At 36.0% G+C, this 27318-nt stretch overlaps 1 protein-coding gene across 2 annotated transcripts in view; it reads right to left on the reverse strand.

Annotated features, from left to right (window-relative positions):
* The window catches only part of Br140 (bromodomain-containing protein 140), a 416387-nt gene that overhangs the window by 339328 nt on the left and 49741 nt on the right, over positions 1-27318 (reverse strand). For both annotated transcript variants that reach the window (XM_090413932.1, XM_090413852.1), the window contains exon 3: positions 22322-22570. In XM_090413932.1, coding sequence (XP_090270058.1) covers positions 22322-22570 — 249 coding nt within the window. The remainder of the gene's footprint in view (positions 1-22321; positions 22571-27318) is intronic.

Below are 27318 nucleotides of genomic sequence, written 5' to 3' on the forward strand. Positions count from 1 at the left end.
ACAGGATTTCTTCAGGTGTAAACAAATATACTAATAGAAAACACAGTAAAGACTAAGAAAAGTGACAACTATCATGTAGCAGAAGAGACTGCTGTTATTTTAAAATATGTCTAATTGTATGTTGCATTGTTTAGTATATTATGCATGTTTGGTAGCTAGGATGTATCAGACAAGTTGATATTTGGATTAATATTTAAATGTTTAGGATCTAATACCGTTTCAAAAGTATCCCAGATTTTTCTCTCCGTTGTATCACAGCAATAGTGTAATAGTTCCTATTTATCCCATGAAACTTGATATCTCATTTGCAAAGCATCTTGTGGGTCAGTTGAAGAGAGCACATGTGATGACAAAGTTGATGCTTCACTCCTGTGGTATTCAATACCTCAGACATATTCTTCAATACATTGTTCAACTGATTTTTCTGTCTGTACATAGTAAGATGACTGGCAACCACACGACAGTCAATAAACACTCAAACACCGAAGTGGGCTATGTTGAGGTTTTGTGGATCAGAGTAGTAATCTCATCTTGATAAATGGGGTAAATACTACTTTCATTTTATATTCCTTAGGTATTATTGCTAGTTTTGTGGAAATAGAGTTAATATATGGAAGCATGATAAATCCCTTGTTTTTTTCTTCATTAGAAATTTCTCTGATCTCATGTTGGTTGAGTAGCCTAGAGATGATGTGGTCATTATAGCAATTTTGAAGGAAAGTGTTTTTTAAATGCTTTAGTTCTTTAACTAGTTCATCCCTGTCAGTAATGAATTGGTAGAATCTTGCTCCTAATATGAAAATAATACCCAATTTTTGAGGTCTATAATGATGGGAAGAGGCATATAGATAACTGTCGGTATGTGTAGGCTTTCAAAATATAGAAAATTTTATAATGTTCCTGATTCCTTATTTGGAAGAAAGTCCAGAAATGGGAGCGAACCAATACAGTGGTTGAAGATTCAGTTACTCGCATAAAAGCAAAAGTGATGGTAGTCCATGGTTACAGACTAAGAATATATCGTCAATGCACCTTTTCCATAATTTTGGTTTAAGATGGTTTCTTAAACAATGTTTCCATATAAAGATTTGCTGAAAGAGGACATGCCCATGGCTAGATCAGAGTTCATTTGTATATTGTGTTTTTATATTTGAATATCCAGATAAGATACAGTGTTTGAGGCATGCCATAACCTTCTTAGAGAATTTATCTTGCAGAAATGCAAGTAGATCATCTGCAGGAACATTGGTAAACATTGCTAGTTTTGATTAACAATATCAAACAATAATAATATCGATAAAACAAGCTTTGATTAACTATATCAAAGCTTGTTAAAAACAACCTGGTATGGATACAAATTTAAGGAAGCCTGTGAAATTTTGATCCACCATCCTAACCTTACCAATAATAGAATAAAAATCCCAGGAATATGGACGGCACAATTCAGCCTATGTAACTTCTTTTAGTTTCTCCAGCATACCCAAGTTTAGGACTTGAGTAATATTTTTGTTCTAATATTTCTGTGAGTAAACTCTAAGCTTATTTAGCTACTAGTAATTTCTAACCAAATGGATATCAGGACTCCAGCTTTGATGTACTAAGTTTTTTTTTTTTCCTTAACCACCAGAGGTCAAGCCAATAGCATTAATGCGACTTTAGCATACCATCTGGACTGTAACATACCTTGTTTCTTTGTATATATATGTGAATACTCCAGATGATGACCTTGATATGAAGGCAAAAATGTGAGGCGATTATATTTTTGTTTATATTAAACTGGATTTTTACTATGACATGTAGTTGAATCCATAATTTTTAAAAAATGAATTGGTAAGCATCAAGTTAAGCACTCCAGTGTGATGAAATTTCCTGGTGGGACTAAGCCTAAAGAAACCAAAGGCTAGGATCTCACAGTTATGGTAGATAAGAAGTTAAAGTTCAATAGTAACATACCAAAGATAGCAAATCATTACTGAAAATTAAAGATGCCAAGAAGTTATATTTTTAGTTTCATCCTTTATCCAAGTGTAAGCAAACAAAGTTTGCATGAAGTAACTTCACAACTGTGATACTTGTATATAGAGGCTAATGACTTCACATCAATTGCCTTAGTATCCCAAAATTACAATTAAGACATGGTATTGTGGAATTATCGGGCTGGTAAGTATGACAAGCTTAGGAGATTGATTGGTTGAGTGCCATGGCATGTACAACTGCAAGGGCTAAAAGTTGATAGTGCATGGGAGGCGGTTAAGAAGTGTTTGCATGAAGCAATGGCTGACTGTATACCTAGAGTTCGAATAATAAATCAAGTAGGGATTAAATGGATGAATAACACTATTAAGCTTTAGCTGCAAAAAAAGAAACAACTATGGAGGGAATTTAAGGAGAAAGGTGCAAGGCAGGCACATGATATAAAGTGCAGGCCAGAAGGGTAACGAGTGTGGTAAGAAAAGTAAAAAAGGATTATGAAAGAATATTGGCCATGCAGGCTAAAGAGAATCCTAAACAGTTTTTTCGATATGTTGCAAGTAAAAGAAAAAATGTATATGGCAGAATTATTTTAAAGAATGCCGATGGTAGGGAGGTAACCGAATCAGTTGATATAGTTGAATTACTGAGCGAGCACTTTGCAAGAGTATATCATCCAGGTGGTGACATTGTAGAAATGAATGAACCAATAGATTATAAGGGAATTGTGGTGAATGAGAGTAGTCTATTGCAAAACCTCAATGTCAATACATCTGTGGGATTGGATGGTATACCAGCTCGTGTCGTACGTGAAGCGGCTAAAGAATTGTCAGTACCCTTGACCATTTTGTTTAAACTTAGTCTCGGGTCTGGGTTAGTCCTGAGGGGGTAGAAAAAGGGGAAAATAGCTCCACTGCATAAAGGAGGTTCCAAGACTGCTGTTGTAAATTACCGACCGATTAGCATATTAGGAATCGTTGTCAAGGTCTTGGAGAAATTAGTCAAGAGAAGAATACAGGATTGGATAGATGAAAATGGGATACTGTATGGGGGACAACATGGTTTTGTGAAAGGTAGATCATGCCTCAGTAAACTTGTTCACGTTTTATAACACAGTGACGGCTGAACTGGATAAGAGTAATGGGTTTACAGTGATTCTACTGGACCTTGCCAAGGCCTTTGATAGGATACCACAAGGAACTCTAATCAGTAAACTGGAGCAGATGGGGATGGATATAGGGTTGGTGAGATGGATAGGAGGGTGGTTGATGGAGAGATACCAGAGAGTGGTTTATTCAGGAGTGGAATCCAAAAGATGGCTTGTGACTAGTGGTCTGCCACAGGGTTCTGTTCTTGGACCACTACTTTTCAATTTGTTCATTAACGATATAGGAAAGGATATGAGAGGAAGTGTTCACTTGTTTGCTGATGATGCAAAGTTGGGTAGAGCAATTGTGAGTGCACAGGATGTCAAAATTTTTGCAGGATGATTTGGATAGTTTGGAGAACTGGGCTAGGGAAAATGGATGTCAATTTAATGTGGCAAAGTGTAAGGTTATGCATTTTGGAGTGAAAAGATTAGCAGCAGTATATCACATTGGTGGAACCGTACTCCAGGAGATTGATGAGGCCAGGAATTTGAGAGTGTTGATGGATAGGGAGTTGAAGTTTAGGGGACACATTGCAAAAGTGGCTAAATCAGCGCATCAAATCACTTGGTTGCTGAAAAATACTTTAACATTCAGAGACAAAAAAGTTGTTGTTCCTCTGTATCGAGCCTTGATAAGACCCCATCTGGATTACTGTGCCCAGTTATGGGCACCAGGGTTTCTTCGTGATGGGGAGGAGGTGGAGAGGATACAGAGACGAGTGACCAAGATGATAGCAGGTCTGTGGAATGAACCTTATGAGAACAGATTGAAGATTTGTGGGTTGCAGAAATTGGTTGATAGGCAGAAAAGGGGTGATATGATTGAGACATTCAAATTACTGAAGGGTTTCTATAAGATTAGTCCAGAACATATTTTTGAAAATAGGACTGGTGGTGGGAGGACTAGGGGCCATACATGGAAGCTGGGCAAGAATGTGGTTAGCAAGGGTCTTAGAGCTAGGTTTTTTTACTTGGAGAGTGGTAAATGAGTGGAATAAGCTGCCAGAGTCTGTTGTGGGTGCTGTGACCATGAATGAGTTCAAGGTGAGGTATGATAGATACTGTGTGAATGTCGAATAGTTGTTCTTGACACGATGTTAGGGTCTCCTTCGATGAGTCTGTGGACTCCTTGGAGTTTCACGAAATAATAATAATGATAATAATAATAATGCAATGCACATATCCTTATGGACATTTATAATACTATGCATTATGGGAAGGGCCACTAACCAAACTGGTTTCAACTCCCATTGATGAGACCTTATTGAGTTCTCATCAGTGGGAGCCATACAAACAGCTCTCAAGTTCTATCTCTCAAATCCAGTAATAAACATTACAGAAGGAATAACCATCTACAGCAACTCAAAATCTGCACTAGAGGCATTAAAAAATGGAAAAACAAAGCTCACACAGGAAACAAAAGCATCAAACGCCCTACCACACAGTTGTAATTCACATTGTTGCTATTATTAACCCTTCAGAGGTAAGGTTGAAAAAATTGCAGCATAGGTCACGTGTATCTGAGAGATACATTCATTACTAGTATGTGCTAAAATACAATAAAACTTTTAAAAAAAACCACTGCAAATATAATACATGATAGTTTATTTATTTTCAATTACAATCTGAGAAATTATTGAACAAAGAAAGAAGCAAACAAACAATTAAACCAATACTATACTGACATTGGAGTTCACAGTATCTCTCAGATACAATTGACTATCAAATATAACTTTCACTTTTGCATTCGACTCTATCATTCTCATCATCAGACTCGAGTAACATTCGATGAATCTCTTCAACATCTGATGGATTATCCAATCGATATATTTTCCCAGCTATTTTCAACGGTAAATAAATTTTAAAAAAAAACTAAACCAATACTATACTGACATCGGAGTTCTCGGTATCTCTCAGATACAATTTTACTGTCAAATATCATATTGAGATTTTGCAGATCAGAGTAGTGATCTCATCTTGATAAATGGGGTTCCTTTTCCTTTACCAAAAACGTGTTAAACCAAAATTGACTGCATAAACAGTGTGGAATATTGCTCGTAACATATGCATGTGCAGCTAGTCATGACTTCCAAGCTATACACTGGATATGCGTAAGAATATTTATATTAAACAATATGTTTGTATCTGTCAGATCAGCCGTGACCTCCGCAAGGTTAATGCAATATTAAGACTGCACCACTTTCCACCATGTTGGAAAGTAGCTAACATTAAGATTATGTTAACATTAAGATTATCCTGAAAGCAAGAAAAGCAGCACAATTCTCCTGAAACTATTTCTCAATCCAGCCTACTTTCCTGCCTAGGAAAAACAGCCAAGAGGGTAATATTAACAAGGCTGCAGAAAATTTCAAAATTAAATCTTAATTTAAATTCCCAGATAGGCAATCTGGATTCCAGGAGAACCTCTCCACTAAACAAGCTCTCAGAGTTGTGGAGAATATCAGCATAAGGTACAAATGAAAGCAGCATACAGGTGCAATCTTCCTGGACATTGCCAAAGCATCTGACAAAATATGGCCACAAAGAGCCTTCTTTTCCAAATCCTGGAGTGTAATTCCAACCAGGACTGGTCAAACTCACCAAAATCCTACCCCAACAATCACAAATTCTGAGCGTAGCTGCAGAAAATTAGATAGTCTCAGTCTAAAACAGGATAGTGCAGTAATGGTACACTTCCTCTGCCCAATTAGCAGCTGAAAATCAGCATAATAACACAATCTCAGAACTATAACAATGGTTCAAAAAAAAAAAAAAAACAGTAAACTGACGTCAGTGCAAAACAAAAGTACTGCAATGCTATTCACAAGAGAAAGATCATCTTCAAAAGGCAAAGTGGTCATCTCTGGCACCCTTAATTCCATAACAAACAGTAGCCAAATGTTTAGAGGTACAACTAGATAAAGAACTTAATTTCCTAACCCATGTTGGGCATATCTGCTCAAAAGCAAAAAAAAAAAAAAAAAAACTATACCCTTACTCAATGAACAAGCTGGCTATACACAAAACTTAAAATTACTTATATGCAAGATGTTAATCAGGACAGTACTGACATATACCTCACTCAAGTGAAGTCACACAATGGATTCAAACATTACCAAACATAAACAATCCAGAATAAATACTTACGAACAACATTCAAAAGACCAGGGTTTGTAACAAACATGTGACTTCATCGAGAAGCCAGTATCTCCAAGATCAAAACTTCCCAAAGCAAAACAGCTGCAAAATTCTTTGCTAATGCTGCCATTTATCCAAACTCATTAATTAATCAAGTGGTTTACAGTAACTATCAAGACATGTGCATCCCCGAATCATAACTAAACAGTTAAGTTTAGTTATGCTCGCTGCCAAAAGACCACAATAGGCAAGGCAAAGAATATCTCAAATCTATTGGCTACAACTCAGCAGAAGACCATGGCAAACAATATCTTTAGAATGAACATCCCAAAAAAAAAAAAACTACAACAAAGAAGTAAAGTACTTAAAAAAAAAAATTTAATGCCAATAATGAATTGGTTCAAGGATACGTTGAGTTTGATCGGTGATTTTAGCGCTCATATAAAATTGGTGATTTTTTGTCTGTTTTATTGTGTTTTTTCCTTATAAAACTAGTGATTTATAGTATTAGTGCATCAGAAAGATTGTCAGAAAAATGACACGTGAATTACAAAAAGTCAAGGTGTTTAAATGAGCATAGGGAGAAAATGAAAATTAAGCAGCAAAATAAGAACAACAAAGCACAGACAACAGGTAAGTCAAGAAGTAACGGAAATCAAGTAATCATGTTGGAGGCTTAATGGATTTTTTACAACACTCAAAAAGAATTAAATTAGAATTTAATACTTCCTATATTTCGTCCTAGTCACTAGGACATCTACGGGGATTACAAAACCAATTAATGTAACATGTACACACAAATCTTACAATACTAAGCCCAACCACGTGGGTGACACTAAAGTCCTATCTAGGTGGAGCGCCTCTAAGAACGGTAGTAGGTGGCCTGGAATGTAAGGTTAATCCACCTTAATTGGTTTTGTAATCCCGTAGATGTCCTAGTGACTAGGACGAAATATAGGAAGTATTAAATTCTAATTTAATTTAATTCTTTTTGAGTGTTGTAAAAAATCCATTAAGCCTCCAACACGATGTCCTCACAGCACTTAAGCCTCTACACACGGAAATCAAGTAAGTTGCCTTGTTAGTAAAAAAAAAGAAGTACTTTGGTGAGGTGATTCTATAATAAAACATGCTATTGATGAGTGAGTTATAACTTCGAGTTTTCCTGGAGCAAAAATTAAGAATATAAAGGAAGCAATTCATAAACAGAAAAGAAAAGTAAATGAGATCATAATTGTAGCAGGTACTAATGACTTAACTAGCGATAAGTTCAGTATGAGAGAGAGGACATGAAAGGGTTATTGGAAGAGGCAAGAGTGAGAAAGTAAAAATCATCAGTATTTTAACTCGCTATGATAAAAATGAATTAAGAAGGGCTATAATAGCAAACGATTCGATAAGTAGACTGTGTAGAAGGAATGGATGCGAGTTTTTGGATGTGTGGAGTGAGTTTGAGGGAAGATTAGATTAGTATGAGTGGGACAGCCTACTCCTGATACCAAAAGTTTTCAATTCAACTTTGTGATTGCTCACTTTGGACCCATCAAACATGTGCAAAGATATCTACATCTATAAGGCACTAGAGAAGAATAGAGATCTACAAATTGTCCAACTGTATCATGCTGACTGCAGACAAGAGTATACAAAAGAATATGCAGGTGGATTATTATGTCTGTACACAAATGTTAGTAGTATCAGAAACAAAGGGGTAGAGTTTGTTGCCTTAGTCAATATGTTGGGCCCTCAAGATTGTACGCATTAGTGAGACCTGGATATCAGAATCAAGCATATTAACTAGTATTGAGTGTAAACGGTCCAGTATTTTTAGAAAGGATAGAGAGGAGAGGAGACAGCGTGCTGCCAATGATATCGGATGACTTGGATCCAGTTGGTGTTGAGACCTATGATTGTAGTACTAGTAACAGTATTTTATGCGCCAGTGAATTTGAAGCCATCTGGTGTGAGATGTAATCTAACAAAATCAATTACATAGTGGGATGTTGTTACAGACCTGATGGATTGGTTGCTAGTGATGAAGTAATGCATCACCAAATAGACAAGATGAGAGCAAAAAGAGTAATCATAATGGATGACTTTAATTATCCAAATATTCATTGTTAGCAGTAGAATTTCATGAGAAGAATGAAAGTGCATTTATTGAGCTGTTGCAGAACAACTTCCTCAAGCAGCATGTGACAGAAGGAACTTGAGGTCAAACAGTGTTAGATTCGATTATAGTAGGCCTACTACCTACTTTCATTTTAGTAGGCCCTTTTTAGAGGATACTGAATACTAAATATAGAAATTGTCAATACACTTGGATACTGCATGAAAGAGGATTCCAAACACATGGCTGGCCATCTCTGTATTTATTGGCTTAACTACACAACTGGCAATGACATGTATATAAGTCAAGCCAAAAATTCCCTGGAATTCTTTAAATCTTTCTTGTCTCGAGTCCTGGGAAAAACAGAAAGAGAAGACTTTCGGAAATTTAGATTTACAAATCTGAAGCAGAAATAATTGAATTTATTATGCTTTTTAATTTTAGCAAAATGACCATTGTACTGTATAGATTATCTACTATAATGATCAAAATTTTCTTATGAATTAATGAAACTAACAATGTAGTTTGTTAATTAAACAAAAACAAAGGATCACTACCAGAAGCCAATTTACATTTATGATGTAATGTATGATTTGGATCGCATTCAAAGAAAGTGTGTGCGACTTCATTTGGATGATGTAAAATAAATAGAAATAGGAGATGTTAAAGATTCAACCATATTTCAAAGCTGAATATACATAGAAACTTCTGAAAATTTAACCAAAGAGCTTATGAGAATACAATTCTGGGCATCAAAGTTTCACTGGCTTGAACTATTTAAAAGACACAAGTGAGGATCAGGCATCCATATATTCACCTTTTATTAGTCCTTTGATTGAGTTTTTTCTGGCCTGACAGATGTTTTAAAAACCCTCCAGAGTTTCATTTATTCATAAGTGAACTCTTGGTTGGTGTGTAAAAATAAATATTACAGAAAAAGCCATGTGGCTTCATTTCTGCAATGTAAAATAAATAAAATTAAGGGATATTAAAGATACAACCTTATTTCAAAGCTGAATATATGTAGAAACTTTGAAAGTTTTAAAAATCTAACCCTAAAGAGGATTTTAAGAGGAAAAGTTAAGGCAACTCCGACATGAGCAGTGTATTCTCATAAGTTCACAGATCAAAATTTCAAAACTTTCTACATATAACTTTATATGTACGTTAGAAAGGTTCTACATATATATTCAGCTTTGAAATAAGGTCGAATCATTAATATCCCCTAATTTATATTTAAGATAATTTTTTTTTAATCCCACACATGAACGGCAGAAGAGATTGCAACAAGCAGATGACATATGAAGGTATGTCATAGGTATGTTCTGTAGATCAGGAATACAGTAACTTGTTAATATTCTTCTTGAACTGTTGAAGATTATAGTCCTTTGGAAATGCTTCATGAGGGAGACTGTTCTGCAGAATTCAGGTAGAGAGAAAGAAAGATGCCTAGGGATAGCAGGTTCAGTCGGTATGCAGTTTGAATGTAAAAGGATGTTGAGCAGTTGCAACACAAGTTCCTGTAGATTTGGCAGATAGAAAAGGCATAATGGCCATAATAATGTCGTAGAAGAGACACAATGCAGAAACTGATCTTCTATAGGAAAGCAGCTGAAGAGAGTCTGTAAAAAGAGTCATTTATCAACCAGACTGCCCTTTTCTAAATAGTATCAAGAATTTTTAGGGAAATCTTAGGTGCATGACTCTACACATGAGAGCAGCATTCCAATGTTGATCAGATTTGGGATTTATACAGAGTAACTGTTTGGCAGAGAAGTATTGTCTTGACTGGAAAAGGAAGCCAAGCGTTTTGGAAGCAGCTGATGCTATAGAAATGATATGATTGTGCCAGGAAAAGTTTGAAGTAAGAGTCAGTCTGAGAAGAGAGATTTAGTCTTGCCTGCTTAGCTCCATTTCAGCTTCTCTGCTTATCCAAAGCAGAGAAGATCCGAGGTCTTTTTCATGGGAAAACAAGCAAAATTGCATTCTGGAAGTAATGAAGTTGACTAGGTTGCTTTCACTCCAATGTGAAGCTTTCACTCCAAGGATAATGTGAAGATCAGTGTTAGGCACTATTTATAGATGATCTTGAAGCATGAGATGTTTGAGCACTGCAAGGCCTGTCATAGGAGTAGGGCGAGTAGAGCACGATACATCAGCAAAACTATGAGCAGGGTTTGCAGTCAATGAGAACAGGTCATTTATGTAAATCAGGAAGAGAGTGGGTGAAATGAGAGCCCTGAAGGACACCAGCATTGACAGGAAAGTGGACTTCAAAATGAAAATAAATCTATCCAAAGTTTGGAAACACTTTAAAAACTGTTCAAGGAAAAGAGGCTCAGAACAATAAAAATTATTTAGTCAATACATTTCACCAATATATTATTTTCCAAAACAGGTTTCATGTAAGATATCAAATCAGGAATGTAAGGATCATATGCATGAATGGTATTTTAACAGACATGCTGAGGAAAATATGAAAACTTGAAAAAAACCGATCCGTCAATTTTAATCTTTTGTAAAAGAAGAAAATTAAGTATGATTGTACCTAAATTGGCTGCCAAAAATGGAATATAAATATGAAAAATTAAAAATAGATACTTTATACACAAATTCATTTCAAAGCAATTAACAAAGAACTAGACATACTTTTATTGGGATTATATTGATCAAGTGCATATAATAATAACTAAGTTATACCAACTAGTTTCACCAACTAAGTCTGTTGGCATCTTCAGAGTACATAACTGATGTACGGCACTAAAAAGTAAAAAACTGTTACAAACTATAATCAACCGATTCCAATTATATTAAACAAAGAACAGAGCGCGTACAATACATTCATAGAGCGTGGATGATATCACTTGTTGTTATTTAGGAACGTTCTATAGTTGGCACTATAATTCAGTTCTGGAAATAATAACAGAGAAAAAAAATCGGGGTTAGCTTTTCATTTCTCAAGAACGAACCATACCATAGAGTGGGATAGAAGCACAATTCCTTACATGGATGAAGACTTCTGCTCCCGAATTTTTAAGGAGGCCACAACAGTTGCCTGCTGTATACAAAACCTTAACAGGAACCAAGAACTAATCTTGCCCGTGATCTGGAAGACTCTTATAGATCCTTTAACTCGCCAGAACTGAATTATAGTGCCAACTGTTCCTAAATAACAACAAGTGATATCACGCACGCTCTATGCATGTATTGTACATGCTCTGTTCTTTGTTTAATATAATTGGAATCGGTTGATTATAGTTTGTAATAGTTTTTTACTTTTTAGTGCCGTACATCAGTTATGTACCCTGAAGATGCCAACAGACTTAGTTGGTGAAACTAGTTGGTATAACTTAGTTGTTATTATATGCACTTGATCAATATAATCCCAATAAAAGTATTTCCAGAGCTTTTTGGTCAAGAAAATTAAATGTTTTTTAAAAGAACTAGACAGATATCTTAAAGTTAATTTTGGGCTTCTGTGAACATAAACAAGGTGATGCTTAAGGGCTAAAGCTAGATAACTAGGAGACCTCTACATAGCCTTTTAAAGAATGGGGAGAAATGAACAGGGCTTCTGACTGATTGCCTAATCTTCACTTTCTCGTGACGCACTCTGTTAGACATTTACATGGATACTGAACAAACAAAGATCAGCTGGAAATTTGAGATTTAACTGACCAAACTGTATTCTTATTAGTTTAGATCATAATGCAAAATAATGATTCAGGAAGAAATATTGCAGGGCTGAAAAAAGAAAGAAGCAGGTGATCCGAAGAAATAATAAAGACCAACCAAACAAACAAGAAAAACAAGTTAAGGAGAAAATTATCTATGGAGACTCAATGATCAGGGGAGTACTTAACAAAAGTTGCAGTTTCTATATATTAATGCCAGAAGTATCAGGAACAAGAGGGAGGAGTTTTTTGCATTGGTTAATGCAACCTTGCCAAAAGTTATAGGCATTAGTGAGACTTGGCTAACAGCAGATGATGCAAGATTTGAATGAGAGGGGTTTAATATTTTCAGGGAAGATAGAGAAGATATGATGGGGAGGGGGGGGGGGACTACCGATGATAGCAGATGAATTGCAACCAAAAAGAATAGGAGACAGGCAGGAGAGTGGCTGTTCATTTGAGGCAATCTGGTGTGAGATTAAGGCCAGTAAGATAAAATATGACATTTGACAAATACCACATGCAACTCTGTTATGCAATTTAGAACAAATGGGGATGGATATGACACTGGTTAAGTGTCATATCCAGATATCAAAAAGTAGTATATGGAGGCAAAAACAAGTGACTAGTGGTGTGCCGCAAGGTTATGTGCTGGAACCATTGCTGTTTAATTTGTAAATAAATTATATAGGAAATAACCTGAAAGGAAATCGTCTGTTGTTTGCTGATGATGCAAAATTAGGTAGAGTAATAATTAAGTGACATAGAGGGCTTGCAGGACAATTTAAATAGGCTGTCAGTATGGGTAAAATTTAATGGGTTTCAGTTCAATGTTGAGAAATGTAAAGTTATGTATTTTGATATAAATAGATTACAAGCCATGTATCACATTGATGACATTGCACTCCAGAAAAGAGATGAAGCTACAGGTTTAGGGGTGGTGATATACAGAGAGTTAAAGTTTAGAGGATATACTGCTAAGGCAGCCCATATTTGAAGAACACATTAAAAAGTAGAGATAAGGAAGCTGTCATTCCTGTTTATAAGGACTTGATATGCACACATCTGGATTACTGTGCTCAAGTCTGATCCCTGTGTTTCTTGGGGATGAGGAAGCAGTGCAGATGATTAAGAGGCAAGTGACGTGGTGAATGAGTGGAATGGGTTGCCAAAGTCAGTTGTGAGTGTGTGGATAGATTGGATCTCCTGCGATTATCCTTCAGACTCCATGTAGGTGCCCATATAATAATAATAATAATAATGGAGCATTACCCAGTTAAACAAGGCTCCACTGTTTTCATCAAGGAAAGGCAAAAAGCCGAAGACAGCAACTGGAACAAATCCCAACTCAACAGCAGTGGAGTTCATGATTGGCACCATCAACATAAAAAGCATCATTGAAAAAGATAAGCCTAGCAGATCGTCATAAGAGACATTACCAAAAACAGGTGAGACCTTCCTACGCAACAAACAAGATGTTACATTCAGGCAATAACAATCAGAAAAAAAGAAGGCATAGTTATAGTGTTTATGCAATACTAAACACAAGGATAATATTGTTGAAGGGCCAGAAACATCAAGTAGAGTGAATATAGGCAAATATCAAAAAGGGGAATTGGACAATGACACTTATTTGTTCCTACAGTCCACAGAAGATTCTACTAAGTAAGAAACAGGGGAATTTTTCAAGACATTAGAGAAGGCAGCTGACACAACTAAATAGGAAAAGTTTGTCCCAGTTGAAAATCTAAACAGCACAACAGGAAATGATTACCTGATATACAAAAATGTTTTGGGAAAATTTGGAGAAAAATGCAAAGCTAATAATCATAAGTACATTTGGGATTTCTGCTCAGGACATGGATTAGTTATTACCATTACATCATGTTCTGGCATAAAAAAGTGAAAAAAAAAAATTTCTGGCATCTGCACAGAGAGCAAGATGGCAAGAGCAAGCCAACCTCTGCCAGGTTGGCAACAAAATGACCCAGAGGAAGACCAAGATATAGGTGGATTGATACAGTACAAAGTGCCTTAGATGATAGAAATATAAGATCTGATAATGTTGGAGTCTTGACAAGTAACAGACTGATTTCGAGGAAAATTGTAGATAGGAAGTTAGTAATGATGTAATTTTTTTCATATAGTACTATCATATCATAATTTGAGGTGTTTTTTACTACTAACCATTCCTCTTCCATTTTGTTTAAGTGGCCATAACACCTGAAATTACCTCTGTAAACACATTTTGAATGTCAACAATGTCAGATTCCTACGTTCTTACTAGTCTTCCCATCACTTTTATTTAGCTAGTTTTGTAGTGTGTTTTGCTTTCTTGCATTTCTGTGTTCACTAAGAGTACAAGCTGACTTACTTGCCAGGAACTTTCAATGCTTTCTTCTTTTCCTTCACTGTTTCCTGAATCCACCATGGAGTTCTGATTTTTTTTCCCTCTCCTTGCAGACAACCTAACCACATATCTATCTGGATTAAACAATGTTTTCTTTACTGTTTGACAATGAATCTATACACTTCGTTTCTTATTTTCAATCTCTTTCATTTTTTTTTTCTTGAATCATGTTTATGCATTTTTAGTCTGCAGTTCACATCTCAAAGCAGCTCAGCTTTGATTCATTTTAAAACTTTCTTACACACTCTTTTCAATATGAAATTCAATTTCATGCTACTCACCAGTAAATAGTGATTACTTCCAATTTCAAATCCTCTATATCTTGTGTCCTGAACTAGTGATAAGACATTGCTATTAGCAAAAACAGTCAATGAAACCATTTCTTATTGCTTATGTGCGCATGGAACTCTAACACCATGTTGGAACATGGTGTTAGTAATAACCAGTCCATGTCCTGAGCAGAAATCCAACAAATATTTGCCATTATTATTAGCTTTGCTCTTTTCTCCAAATTTTCCCAAAATATTTTTGTATGTCTCACAATCATTTCCTACTCTGCTATTCAGATTCCCAACAAGGACCAACTTTTCCTTTTTCATTGTGTCAATTGCTTTTTCTAAAGCATCAAAAAATTTCTCCACTTCTACCTTAGTAGAACCTTCTGTGGGACCATAGGCACAAATAAGTCTCATTGTCCAGTCCCCATTATCATATTTGCCCACATCACTCTACTTGAGACTGCCTGCCATTCAAGAAGATAAGCCTCGTAATTTGTGTTGAATACTATGGTTACTCCTTCTTTTCCTTGATTGTTATTGCTTATTGTTTTCCTTGATTGTCATTGCCTGAATATAACATTTTGTATTTATTGCTCAGAAAGATCTCATCAGTTTTGTCTTTTTTGTTTCAGTCACCCCTATTATGTCGATCTTGTGCTTATCTAATTCCTCAGCTAGCTCCATTTCTTTGCCATTCAGGCTTCTTATGTTGATAGTACCAATCTTTAACTCTGGTGATGTTGAGTTGGGGTGTGTTTTCAGATTTGTGATGAATTTCAGAATTTCTTTTTAGTACTTTGGCTATCTTTTCTTATTTCTTATGTTAATAAGAAATGTAATATTTTGTATTTTGTTCTTGTGGGGGGAGGGAGGAGTAATAGAGCTATGCAGTATTTTATCTATGTTAGGAATTGTAGCCACTGGCTAAGATATGGTACAGATATTTAATTTGTAGGAAGAGCTGTATCATTAGAAGAAATCTCTCTCTCTAGCTCTGTGTGCAAGCGTATTGTGTTGGAGTGGATGATGTTGATGATGTAAGTGACAAAAGCTTCTAAAGTGTCTTGTCTATGGGACCAAATCTATAAGCAAATTAATGGTACAACTATGGGTCTCTCCCCACACCTTTAGCTAACTTTTCATGGAAGACTTTGAAAACAAAACACTTACGACAGCTACATACAAGCCACTTGTGTGGTTATGATTTGATGTGTTTGCCATTTGAACCCATGGACAAGACAGTTTGGATGCTTCTGTCAACTACCTAAAAAGCCAACATTCCAAAATTCACTTCACAGCAGGAAAAGAATATAATAACAGACTTTTCTTGACATATTAGTTATCCACCTTTCAGGTGGTTCACTATCATTTCCATTTACAGAATGCCAACACACACCAGAAGATATTGACATAAACAATCACATCATCCAGTCCAAAAGTATGGTATTCTAAAAACACTTACACAAAGAACCACAGCGATTTGTTCTAATGATACAGCTCTTTCCACAGAACTTAAATATCTGTGCCATATGTTCTTGGCCAATGGCTACAAAATTCCTACAATTCCTACAAAATTATTCCTGTTTAAGACATTGGGGAACACCACCCAGTGATCCAAATGATGCAAAACTTTGCAGGAATACATTGTATGTCATGCAAAAGTGATACCTGAGAAGAAAAAAAAAAAAAAAAAGTTCTAAAATTCACCACCAAGGCACCACCGCATGATGTACTGAATGTAAACGTAATAATTTTTCTGTGTGCGTAAAAAGGAGAAAAGCGACACAAGCATAAATAACACATTTCAATTCACTTCAATTATGCATTCATGAGCTGTACTGTTCAATGTGCTGCCTTTCCCAGTATGCCACAAATTTGAATCCTCTGCACAGTGTGTTCAATGGCAGAACACAGCTGGTTGCGACTAATGTTGCGCACATGCTGCATTATCTTTCAGCACTGGCAAGTTATCAGGATGATCCTAATAAAATCCTATCTTTGAGAAAGTATGGATTCACCAATGTGTGGAAGGGCCCGATCCTGCATGAAAATGACTGAATCCATGCACATGAGATGCTGTAACTGTGGCAAAATAAAATTGTTTATCATATAACAATACCTCTCAGAAGTAACTGAGGAGGTCACAGAATCTGACTGTTAAATGTTCTTTGGGTGAATGAAAAGGATTCGATTGCATGCAGGTTTTGAGTAGCCCACACCCAATAGTGCATATTCACAACTCTGTTCAGGTGAAAGTGGACTCATCTTTCCACAGCCACATAGCATCCAACTCTACTCAAGCAAAGGATGCTAAAGTGAACATTAGAACTTTTTTTTTTTCTTTTTTCTTCTCAGTGCACACTTGCAGGCTTAACCTGCAGGACTATCTTGAATGGGTAGAAATATAGAATCTTCCATAGAATTTTCCAGACAGTTGTTAAGGCACATCCATGTGTCTTGATACACCATGTACACTTCAGGAACCAATTATTCATGGCTTGCTCCATAGTGGCAGTAACAACTTCAATCGCTTGTAAACTGACTTGGTTTGTGACCTCTACTAAGTCTAACTCCCAACAATCCTGTTTCTTCAAAATGACTAATCATTCATCGAAGAGCATATAGACATAATGGACCTTGTCGACATGTGGTTAGGTGATGAAATTTGTGGAGTGTAGCAACAGTATTACAAATGTTTAGGTAGTACAGCTTCACAAGCAAAGCACACTGGGGTAAGGTTCCTGCCATCACTGCGGAGAGTATTAACAACCAGAATGAAGGGGAAAATTCCGTGTCCATCTTAAACTTCCTAGCAGCTGCTGAGGTGTGTGATGTGTAAATTCCATGCATTTGTTGTTTACAACAACCCTGGTGGTGAATTTTGGAACTACTTTTTTTTCCCTCATATATCACTTCTGCATGATGCCCAATGTATTCCTGCAAAGTTTCACAGCATTTGGATCACTTGATGGCACTCCACAAGTCCTTAAACAGGGATACTTTAATTTTGATTATCCTGTAGATAAAATACTGCATAGCTTCATTACTTATGCCTCCTCTAACACACAAGAACAAAAGATCACTATTCCTATTTCCTATGTCAGAGATGCATCAGAAAAGATAGCAAAAGTACTAACAAAACATGGTCTTCGTACCACATTCAATCAACATGTTAAATTAGCAACTCTGTTCAGTTCTTCTAAGGATAAACTCCATCCCCCCTAACATATCTTGGAGTATATGAAGTTCCTTGTGACTGTGACTTGGATTAACTATGGAGAGACATGAATATCTATTTTGGAGAACATAAAAAATGCATTTACTACCATTATTATGGCAAGTAAAATGGCAGACCATGCTTTGGACACCACTTCACATAGGAATAGATGGAAGAAAACCAATGTGCTATTTAGAAGTCATTACAGGTCCTATGAAGAATTTTCTTGACACGAACAAGTATAGTTGCATTAATTTGCCAAAAAAGGACTAAATGACAACATGCTGTTTTGTGTTCTAAAGATGGTGATTTCAAATCCAGTGAAATAAAAGTCAATAAACAAACATATTTTTTTACAAATTAGTTCGTTTGGTTAAACAAGGTCCCCATTGTTTTTGCCAGAGAACCAGGGCGAACAGCAAAAAGTCAGCTAGTGGAACAAATCTGAAAACATATCCCAACTCCTCAACATCACCAGAGTTAAAGATCGGAACTATCAACATAAGAAGCCTGAACGGCAAAGAAATGGAGCTAGCTGAGGAATTAGATAAGTACCAGATCGACATAACAGGGGTGACTGAAACAAAAAAGACAAAAACTGGTGAGATCTTTCTGAGCAATAAATACAAAATGTTATATTCAGGCAATAACAATCAAGGAAAACAATAAACAATAACAATCAAGGAAAAGAAGGTGTAACCATAGTATTCAACACAAATTACGAGGCTTATCTTCTTCAATGGCAGGCAGTCTCAAGTAGAGTGATGGGGGCAAATATGATAATAGGGAACTGGACAATGAGACTTATTTGTGCCTATGGACCCATAGAAGGTTCTACTATGGTAGAAGTGGAGGAATTTTTTGATGCTTTAGAGAAAGCAACTGACACAATGAAAAATGAAAAGTTGGCCCTTTTTGAGGATCTAAATAGCAGAGTAGGAAATGATTGCCAGACATACAAAAATATTTTTGGAAAATTTGGAGAAAAGAGCAAAGCTAATAATAATGGCAAATACCTGTTGGATTTCCGCTCAGGACATGGACTGGTTATTACTAACATAAAAATGTGCACAAATTCACATGGAGTGAAGAGGCAAGGAATAAGAAAAGTCTCATTGACTATGTTATTGTTGATAGTGATGTTTTCTCCCTGGTGCAGGACACCAGAGTGTACAGAGGATTTGAAATTGGAAGTGATCACCATCTTGAGCAGGATAAAATTGAATTTCATATTAAAAAGAATAACATGTAAGAAAGTTTTAAAGCGAATAAAAGTTGAGCAGCTCTCAGATGTGAACTGTAGACTAACATACACAAAGATTATTGAAGAAAAAATGAACGAGTTTGAGAACAGGAACCAAACCTTGGAGATTCAGTGGCAAGCCTTGAAGAAAATACTGATTGATTCAGCCAGAGAGGCATGTGGTGAGGTTGTCTGGAAGGATAGAAAAATTAGAACTCCATGGTGGTCACAGGAAGTTAATGAGGCGGCGAAGGAAAAGAAGAAATCATATCAAAAGTTCTTGGCAAATAAGTCAGCTTTTGCTCTTAGAGAATACAGAGACAAATGTAAGAAAGCTAAACACTGTGTAAAACTAGCTAAACAAAAGTCATGGGAGGACTTTGACATGAACATAGAAAATAAATATTAAGAAGATGGTAAGATATTCTGGAGGTCGTTGAAGAAGCTTAGAAATGGAGGAAACAGTGCTGTAAAAGGAGTTAGAGATGATAAAGGTGACATGAAAACAGGAGAAAAAGATATCCTTGAAAGTATGGAGTAATTACTTCGAAAAATTGCTATATGAAACAAGCAATGATAGCACAGTACAGGCATAGTCAGGAATACATATCCATACTTGAAGTAGTAAAAGCCATCAAAGGCTTGAAATGTGGAACGGCAGAAGGAGTAGGTGATATTCGACCAGAAATGCTGAAGTATGGTGGTATATAAGTCTTACAGTGGCTGCACTGCATAGTTCAGAAGGCCTGGACAGAGGGACGAATTCTGGATGATTAGAGTAGAGCTCTCGTAGGACCCATATATAAAAAGGGAAATAAAACTGAATGTGAGAATTACAGAGGTATATCCCTGTTGAGTGTTCCTGGTAAGATATATGCAAGTATACTTGAGAAACGGTTGAGAAGAATTGTGGAAGAAAAGCTTGGTGAAGAACAAGCTGGATTCAGGCCAAATAGAGGCTGTCAGGATCAGATCTTCACTTTACAATAAATAGTCGAGAAAGCATGGGAATATAACAAAGATCTGTATTTAAGTTTTGTCGATCTGGAAAAGACATATGACAAGGTTCCAAGAGAGGAGCTATTCAACATGCTACAGTTTATGTTGTCAATGGGGCATTATATCAAGCAATACTTAGTCTGTATTTGAGTTGTAAGTCAGCAGTTAGAATTGAAGGATGTACAGGAAGATGGTTTAATGTTAAATCTGGTGTGAGACAAGGATGTACATTATCCCCTCTGTTATTCATTATCTATATGGATCACATATGAAGGAAAGTGGTATTAAACATGATATCAGAATTGGAGATGTTAATGTCAGCTCTTTGCTTTATGCGGACGATGTTATACTTCTGAATAAATCCGCTACAAGTTTGCAAGATTCCCTGACTAAATTGAATAACTGTTGTAATAGATATGGTATGAAGGTCAGCATTAAAAAGATAAAGACAATGAAAATAGGTAGAATTGTTAAAAATGTCAACTGTGTTGTGAACGGGGAACCTGTGAAACAAGTAAAACATTTCAGCTACTTAGGCACGATTTTTAGTGAAGATGGTAAATTAAATATGGAAATAGACAAGAGAATCAACAAAGCTGATATGGTAGGAAGTCAACCGAATAAAGTCATATGGAATAAGAGAGATATTAGTCAGAATGCTAAATTAGCTGTACATACACAAGACAGTGTTCAAACCAGTTTTAACTTATGGATCTGAGAGCTGGGTCAGAAGTAAAACACTTGACCAAAGACTAGAGACTGCAGATATGAGAGTCCTGAGAAAGATTAGAGGCATAAACAAATGGCATCAATGACAATATCAGATTAAAAACGAGGATATTAGGAAAGAACTTGACATTGTCGGCATCCAGGAATGCGTTAGCAGAGCTAATCTCAGGTGGTATGGTCACTTAAACAGAATAGGCGATGAAAGATTAGCAAAACAAGTGTTCTCTGCCAGGTTGGCAGAAAAACGACCCAGAGGAAGACCAAGATATAGGTGGATTGATATGGTACAATGTGCTTAGACAACAGAAATATAAGATCTGATAATGATAATATTGGAGTCTTGATAAGTAATAGACTGATTTGGAGGAAAATTGTAGATAGGAAGTTAGTAATGATGTAAATTTTTCATGTAGTACTAGCATATCCTGTACACCCCTTGAGGGTACATGTCAGGAATTTGATGATGATGATGATTCATTTGGTATGCTAATACCATTAACACACCAAAATAAGTTATAACATTCCTGCCTAAGTTTGTCTATTAGATAGTAATCTGAAGTTAGAGATCATATTGCAAAAGTTGTGAAGACATTTCAGAAAATTACTGCAATATTGAAGAGGCCATTGACCATGAGATATAAAAAGGTGACTGCACACTGAATAAAGCTTTGGTCAGACTATCGAGATATAATCACATCTCGATTGCTATGCTCATATCTGATCATCAAGATTTGAAGGGAATGAAGTAACCTTGCAGGCAGCACAGAGAACAAAGATGATATCAAGACTGTAAAAATGTTTATTATGAGGATAAACTAAGGACATGCATAATACAAGATTTGGTGAATAAAAGACAAATGTGTATGTGAGGAATATATGATTGAGATGTAAATGCAGAAGATTTTTCCTATGGTAGAACAAGGGAAAGGGACAAGAGGACCATCCCTAGAAGTTACAAAAGGAAATAGTAAGTTAAAAGGTAAGAAGTTATGGGCATATAGAGTGGTAACAGGATGAATTATCTGAGAGGGTGGTTAAAGTGCAAACAGTGGATGAGTTTATGGAGTGGTAAAATAGACTTTGTATTGACTAGTAACTGCTCATGATATCTTGTGACTCTATAGAGGTCAAGAAAATAATAATAAAACTTTTTTTTTAATTTTACCTGGATTTTACTCACTGCATGAACATATTAATGACAAAATCGTAAAAAAATGGCAATGAAATGTATTGGAATATAATAAATAAAAATATTTAATTTAAAAATATTTAAAAAATTATTTTTAAAAACTACATCATTTGTTATACTGAGTGGACTATAGTACAGTATCTAAAGTATTATTTTATTTTAATATCAATGTCTCAATGTCTAAAAATGAATTATGATCAAACCACAATTTCTTACTTGATGAACTGCTAGATTGCACATGTCACAAAACAAAATAGCATTTGAATTTTGACATTCCCCATCATTACATATACAGCAAACTGCATCTTCATCTATAGAAGGGTTTGGATCCTTGCCTGTGGACTGACTCTGAAAGTATGATTCTTTTTCTAACCGGTCCATAAGTAATTCAAATGTGTCAGCAGATACTTCTTGCACTCCATCTGAATTTCGTTTTTCATTCATTAAGTCTAACCAAGCACAATCCTTAAAAAAATAAATAACAGTTTTGGTTAATAAAATAATAACAATTAAAAGTAATGAAACTTGCAAATGATTTACCACATAAACCAATCTAATTAGGTACAAATGATCAGAAGTAACAGTATGGAATAAGAATGGTCTGAAAGATTTACTGAATGAAGTGAAAAAGGAAAAAAAAAAAAAAAAACAGTAGATATTGTACACATGTTGCCATAGTATGATAGGAGCAAGTAAGAAAGATTTTTACTGTAATTGAGTTAAAACATAAGTTGTCCAGTAGAATGGTTTGCAGATATATGGAGTGAATCTGATGGACAAATGAAATCATTATTTGACTTAGATTGCACAACATATTAAAAGAATGGTGTCTGGATTATTCCATACACAAGATGCCAAAGAACCTATACACAGATCAGTGTCATGTGTTTGGTACAGATGAGAACAGAAGTTTTTTTGACATTTTTTTGGAGAGTTGCATGTTGTAGTTATTTAGAAATACTTCATGAGAATGGAGGGAATAAAAAAGGAAAGAAAGAACTAGGTTTAATATGGTTGAAGTTGCACAGTAAAGAATGCTGAATGGCTGCTGTTGCTCTTGAATTAACAGGTGCAAAGCGGAGGGAGTACGTGTTGAAGAACGCATAAGAATGCAGATAACATCAGTAATAAAGCGCCTCCGTAGCGCAATTGGAAGAACGACGGTACATTGCGCCCTTCGATTGGAATAGGCCTAAGTTCCATTCTCGTCGCGACGGGAGGAATCTTTATCTGGTCGATTTCAATCGATGGTGAGTTAGCCGATCTCATACGGAGGTAGCAGGGTTTTTTCTCCCGGAAACTCGGGTTTTTCATCCCGCATACATACAAATCGGCCCTTCAGAACACACGCAATTTACAGACAAAAATTACTAGTTGTGGTGGTGTTGGAGGTGGGCGGTAGATGGCGTTGATTCGTAGTAGAGGTAAGGTGTAGAGAGAGTTGAAGATGTCCTCCCGCGATGAGTCTTCGGACTCCTTGGAGGTATCAGGAATAATAATAATAATAATAATAATAATAAGATAAGGAGATTTTCATCATAAAATTCCTAACATGTACTCTCAGGGATATAGTATATGGGATATTATGAACCACTACATAAAAAGTTATATCATTAACAACTACTATCAGCAATTCTCCCCAAAATTAATCTCTTATCTGTGAAGACTTGAATATAATCAGATCTTGTATCTCTATCTTCTTAGACACTGTATCAATCCACCTATATCTTGATCTTTCTCTGGATCTGATTTTTCTGCCAGCCTGGCAAAGAGCATTTGTTTTTGCTAATCTTTCCTCTCTCATTCTGTTTAAGTGACCATACCATCTGAGTTTAGCTCAGCTAACAATGTTAAGTCGTTTCCTAATATCCTCATTATTATGATATTGCCACTGATGACATCTGTTAGCTTCCTCAGAACTCTCATATCTGTGGACTTCAGTCTTTGGTCATAAGCTTTATTTCTAACTTAGCTCTTAGAACCATAAGTAAAAATTGGTTTGACATTATCTTATATATAGCTAATTTAAGAGTTTTCTTTCTTATTCCATATAATTTTATTCATTTGACTTCCGACCATACCAGCTTAGCTAATTCTGTTGTCTATGTCCATATTTTATTTGCCATCTTCACTAAAAATTGGCAGGTAGCTGAAATTGTTTACTTGTTCTATAGGTTCTAAATTTAACATTCAACTGATGATGGTATAACATAACAGAATTTCATGCCGGCTGGGGAGTCGTCCGGTTAAACAAGGTCCCCGTTGTTTTTGCCAGGGAACCAGGGCAAACAGCAAAGTCAGCTACTGGAACAAATCCTAAAATCCACCCCAACTCAATATCACCAGAGTTCAAGATCAGTACTATCAACACAAGAAGCCTGAATGGCAAAGAAATGGAGCTAGCTGAGGAACTGGATAAGTACCAGATTGCAATAATAGGGGTGACTGAAACAAAAAAAAAAGACAAAAACTGGTGAGATCTTTCTGAGCAATAAATACAAAATGTTATATTCAGGCAATGACAATCAAGGAAAACAATAAGCAATAACAATCAAGGAAAAGAAGGAGTAACCATAGTATTTAACACAAATTACGAGGCTTATCTTCTTGAATGGCAGGCAGTCTCAAGTAGAGTGATGGGGGCAAATATGATAATGGGGAACTGGACAATGAGACTTATTTGTGCCTATGGTCCCACAGAAGGTTCTACTAAGGTAGAAGTGGAGGAATTTTTTGATGCTTTAGAAAAAGCAATTGACACAATGAAAAAGGAAAAGTTGGTCCTTGTTGGGGATCTAAATAGCAGAGTAGGAATTGATTGTCAGACAGACAAAAATATTTTAGGAAAATTTGGAGAAAAGAGCAAAGCTAATAATAATGGCAAAGACCTATTGGATTTCTGCTCAGGACATAGACTGGTTATTACTAACACCATGTTCCAACATAAAAATGTGCACAAATTCACATGGAGAGAAGAGACAAGGAATAAGAAAAGTCTCATTGACTATGTTATTGTGCATATTTTTATGTTGAAACATGGTGTTAGTAATAACCAGATTATTGAAAGTTTATTTTTCACTTGGTTAGACTATAATAAATTTAGTTTAATCCTTTATCTAAGTCTGAGCAAACAAAGTTTATGCCTGAAAATATCTTCGGGACTGGGGTAAGGTAGTACAAGACAGGACAACTCGTATCAAAGGTGGACCAAGCTAACATCACTCCTACCTGAGTATCTCCCATAATGCAAAACATATCTCCTTGCGGATATGTATAATGTTATACATTGAAGGAAGGGCTACTACTACCCAGACTGGTTTTGACCTTTATTGAGGTCTCTTCAGTGGGAGCAGGCCCAGAAGTAAAGATACCAGGAAGAAGCAATAACGATATCATCTTTACCTATAGATGTTGTACTACCTTACCCAAGTTCTGAAGATATTTTCAGGCAAAAACTTTGTTTGCTCACACTTGGATAAAGGATTAAAATAAATTTATTATAGTTTAACCAAGTGAAAAATAAACTTTCAACATCTTTCTCTAAATACAGAGTAATTTAATAAAAAGGTGGCACACCTTTTGGCAACTCTTATAGGTAAAGATGACCTCGCTATTGCTTCTGCCTGGAATCTCCACTTCTGGGCCTGGCTCCCACTGAAGAAACCTCATAAAACTCGAAACTAATCTGGATAGTGGCCCTTCCCTTAATGCATAACATTATACATATCCGCAAGGAGATGTGTTTTGAATTACGGGAGATACAGGGGTAGGAGTGATGTTAGGTTGGTCCACCTTTGCTACCAGTTCCCCGGTGTTGTACTACCTTACCCCAGTCCTGAAGATATTTTCTGCCTTTTCCTTAAGATTGACAAAACTTAAATACAGATCTTTGTTATATTCCCATGATTTCTCAACAATCTATCGTAAAGTGAAAATCTGATCCTGACAACCTCTATTTGGCCTGAATGCAGTTTGTTCTTCGCCAAGCTTTTCTTGCACAATTCTTCTCAACCGTTTCTCAACTATACTTGCATGAATCTTGTCAGGAACGCTCATTACGGAAATTCATCTGTAATTCTCACATTCAGTTTCATTTCCCATTTTATATATGGGTACTATGAGAGCTCTACTCCAATCATCGGGAATTTGTCCCTCTGTCAAGACTTTCTGAACTATGCAGTGCAGCCACTGTAAGACTTTTATACCACCATACATCAGCATTTCTGGTCGAATATCATCTACTCCAGCTGCCTTTCCACATTTCAAGCCTTTGATGGCTTTTTCTACTTCAAGAATGGATATGTATTCCTGACTGCATGCCTGGTCAGTGTTTTTTTACCACTGTGCTGTCATCACTGCTTGTTTCATTTAGCAGTTTTTCGAAGTAATTACTCCATACTTCAATGATATCTTTTTCCCCGTTTTCATGTCACCTTTATCATCTCCAACTCCTTTCACGGCACTCTTTCCTCCATTTCTAAGCTTTTTCAACAACCTCCAGAATATCTTACCACCTTCTTGATATTTATTTTCTATGTTCTTGCCAAAGTCCTCCCATGACTTTTGTTTAGCTAGTTTTACACAGTGTTTAGCTTTCTTACATTTGTCTCTGTATTCTCTAAGAGCACAAGCTGACTTATTTGACAGGAACTTTTGATATGTATGCTTTCTTCTTTTCCTTCACTGCCTCTTTAACTTCCTGTGTCCACCATCGAGTTCTAATTTTTCTATCCTTGCAGACAACTTCACCACATGCCTCTCTGCCTAAATGAATCAGTGTTTTCTTCAAGGCTTGCCACTGAATCTCCAAGGTTTTGCTGTTCTCAAACTCTTTCATTTTTTCTTCAATAATCTTTGTGTATTTTAGTCTACAGTTCACACCTGAGCTGCTCAACTTTTATTCGCTTTAAAACTTTCTTACATGTTATTCTTTTTAATATGAAATTCAATTTTATCCTGCTCAAGACTAAATAGCGATCACTTCCAATTTCAAATCCTCTGTACACTCTGGTGTCCTGCACCAGGGAGAAAACATCACTATCAACAATAACATAGTCAATATGACTTTTCTTATTCCTTGCCTCTTCTCTCCATGTGAATTTGTGCACATTTTTATGTTGGAACATGGTGTTAGTAATAACCAGTCCATGTCCTGAGCAGAAATCCAAAAGGTATTTGCCATTATTATTAGCTTTGCTCTTTTCTCCAAATTT

This window comes from Typopeltis vanoorti, chromosome 1 (assembly GCF_054136105.1).
Source record: "Typopeltis vanoorti isolate ZY-2024b chromosome 1, IOZ_Tvanoo_1.0, whole genome shotgun sequence".
NCBI classification, from domain to species: Eukaryota; Metazoa; Arthropoda; class Arachnida; order Uropygi; family Thelyphonidae; genus Typopeltis; species Typopeltis vanoorti.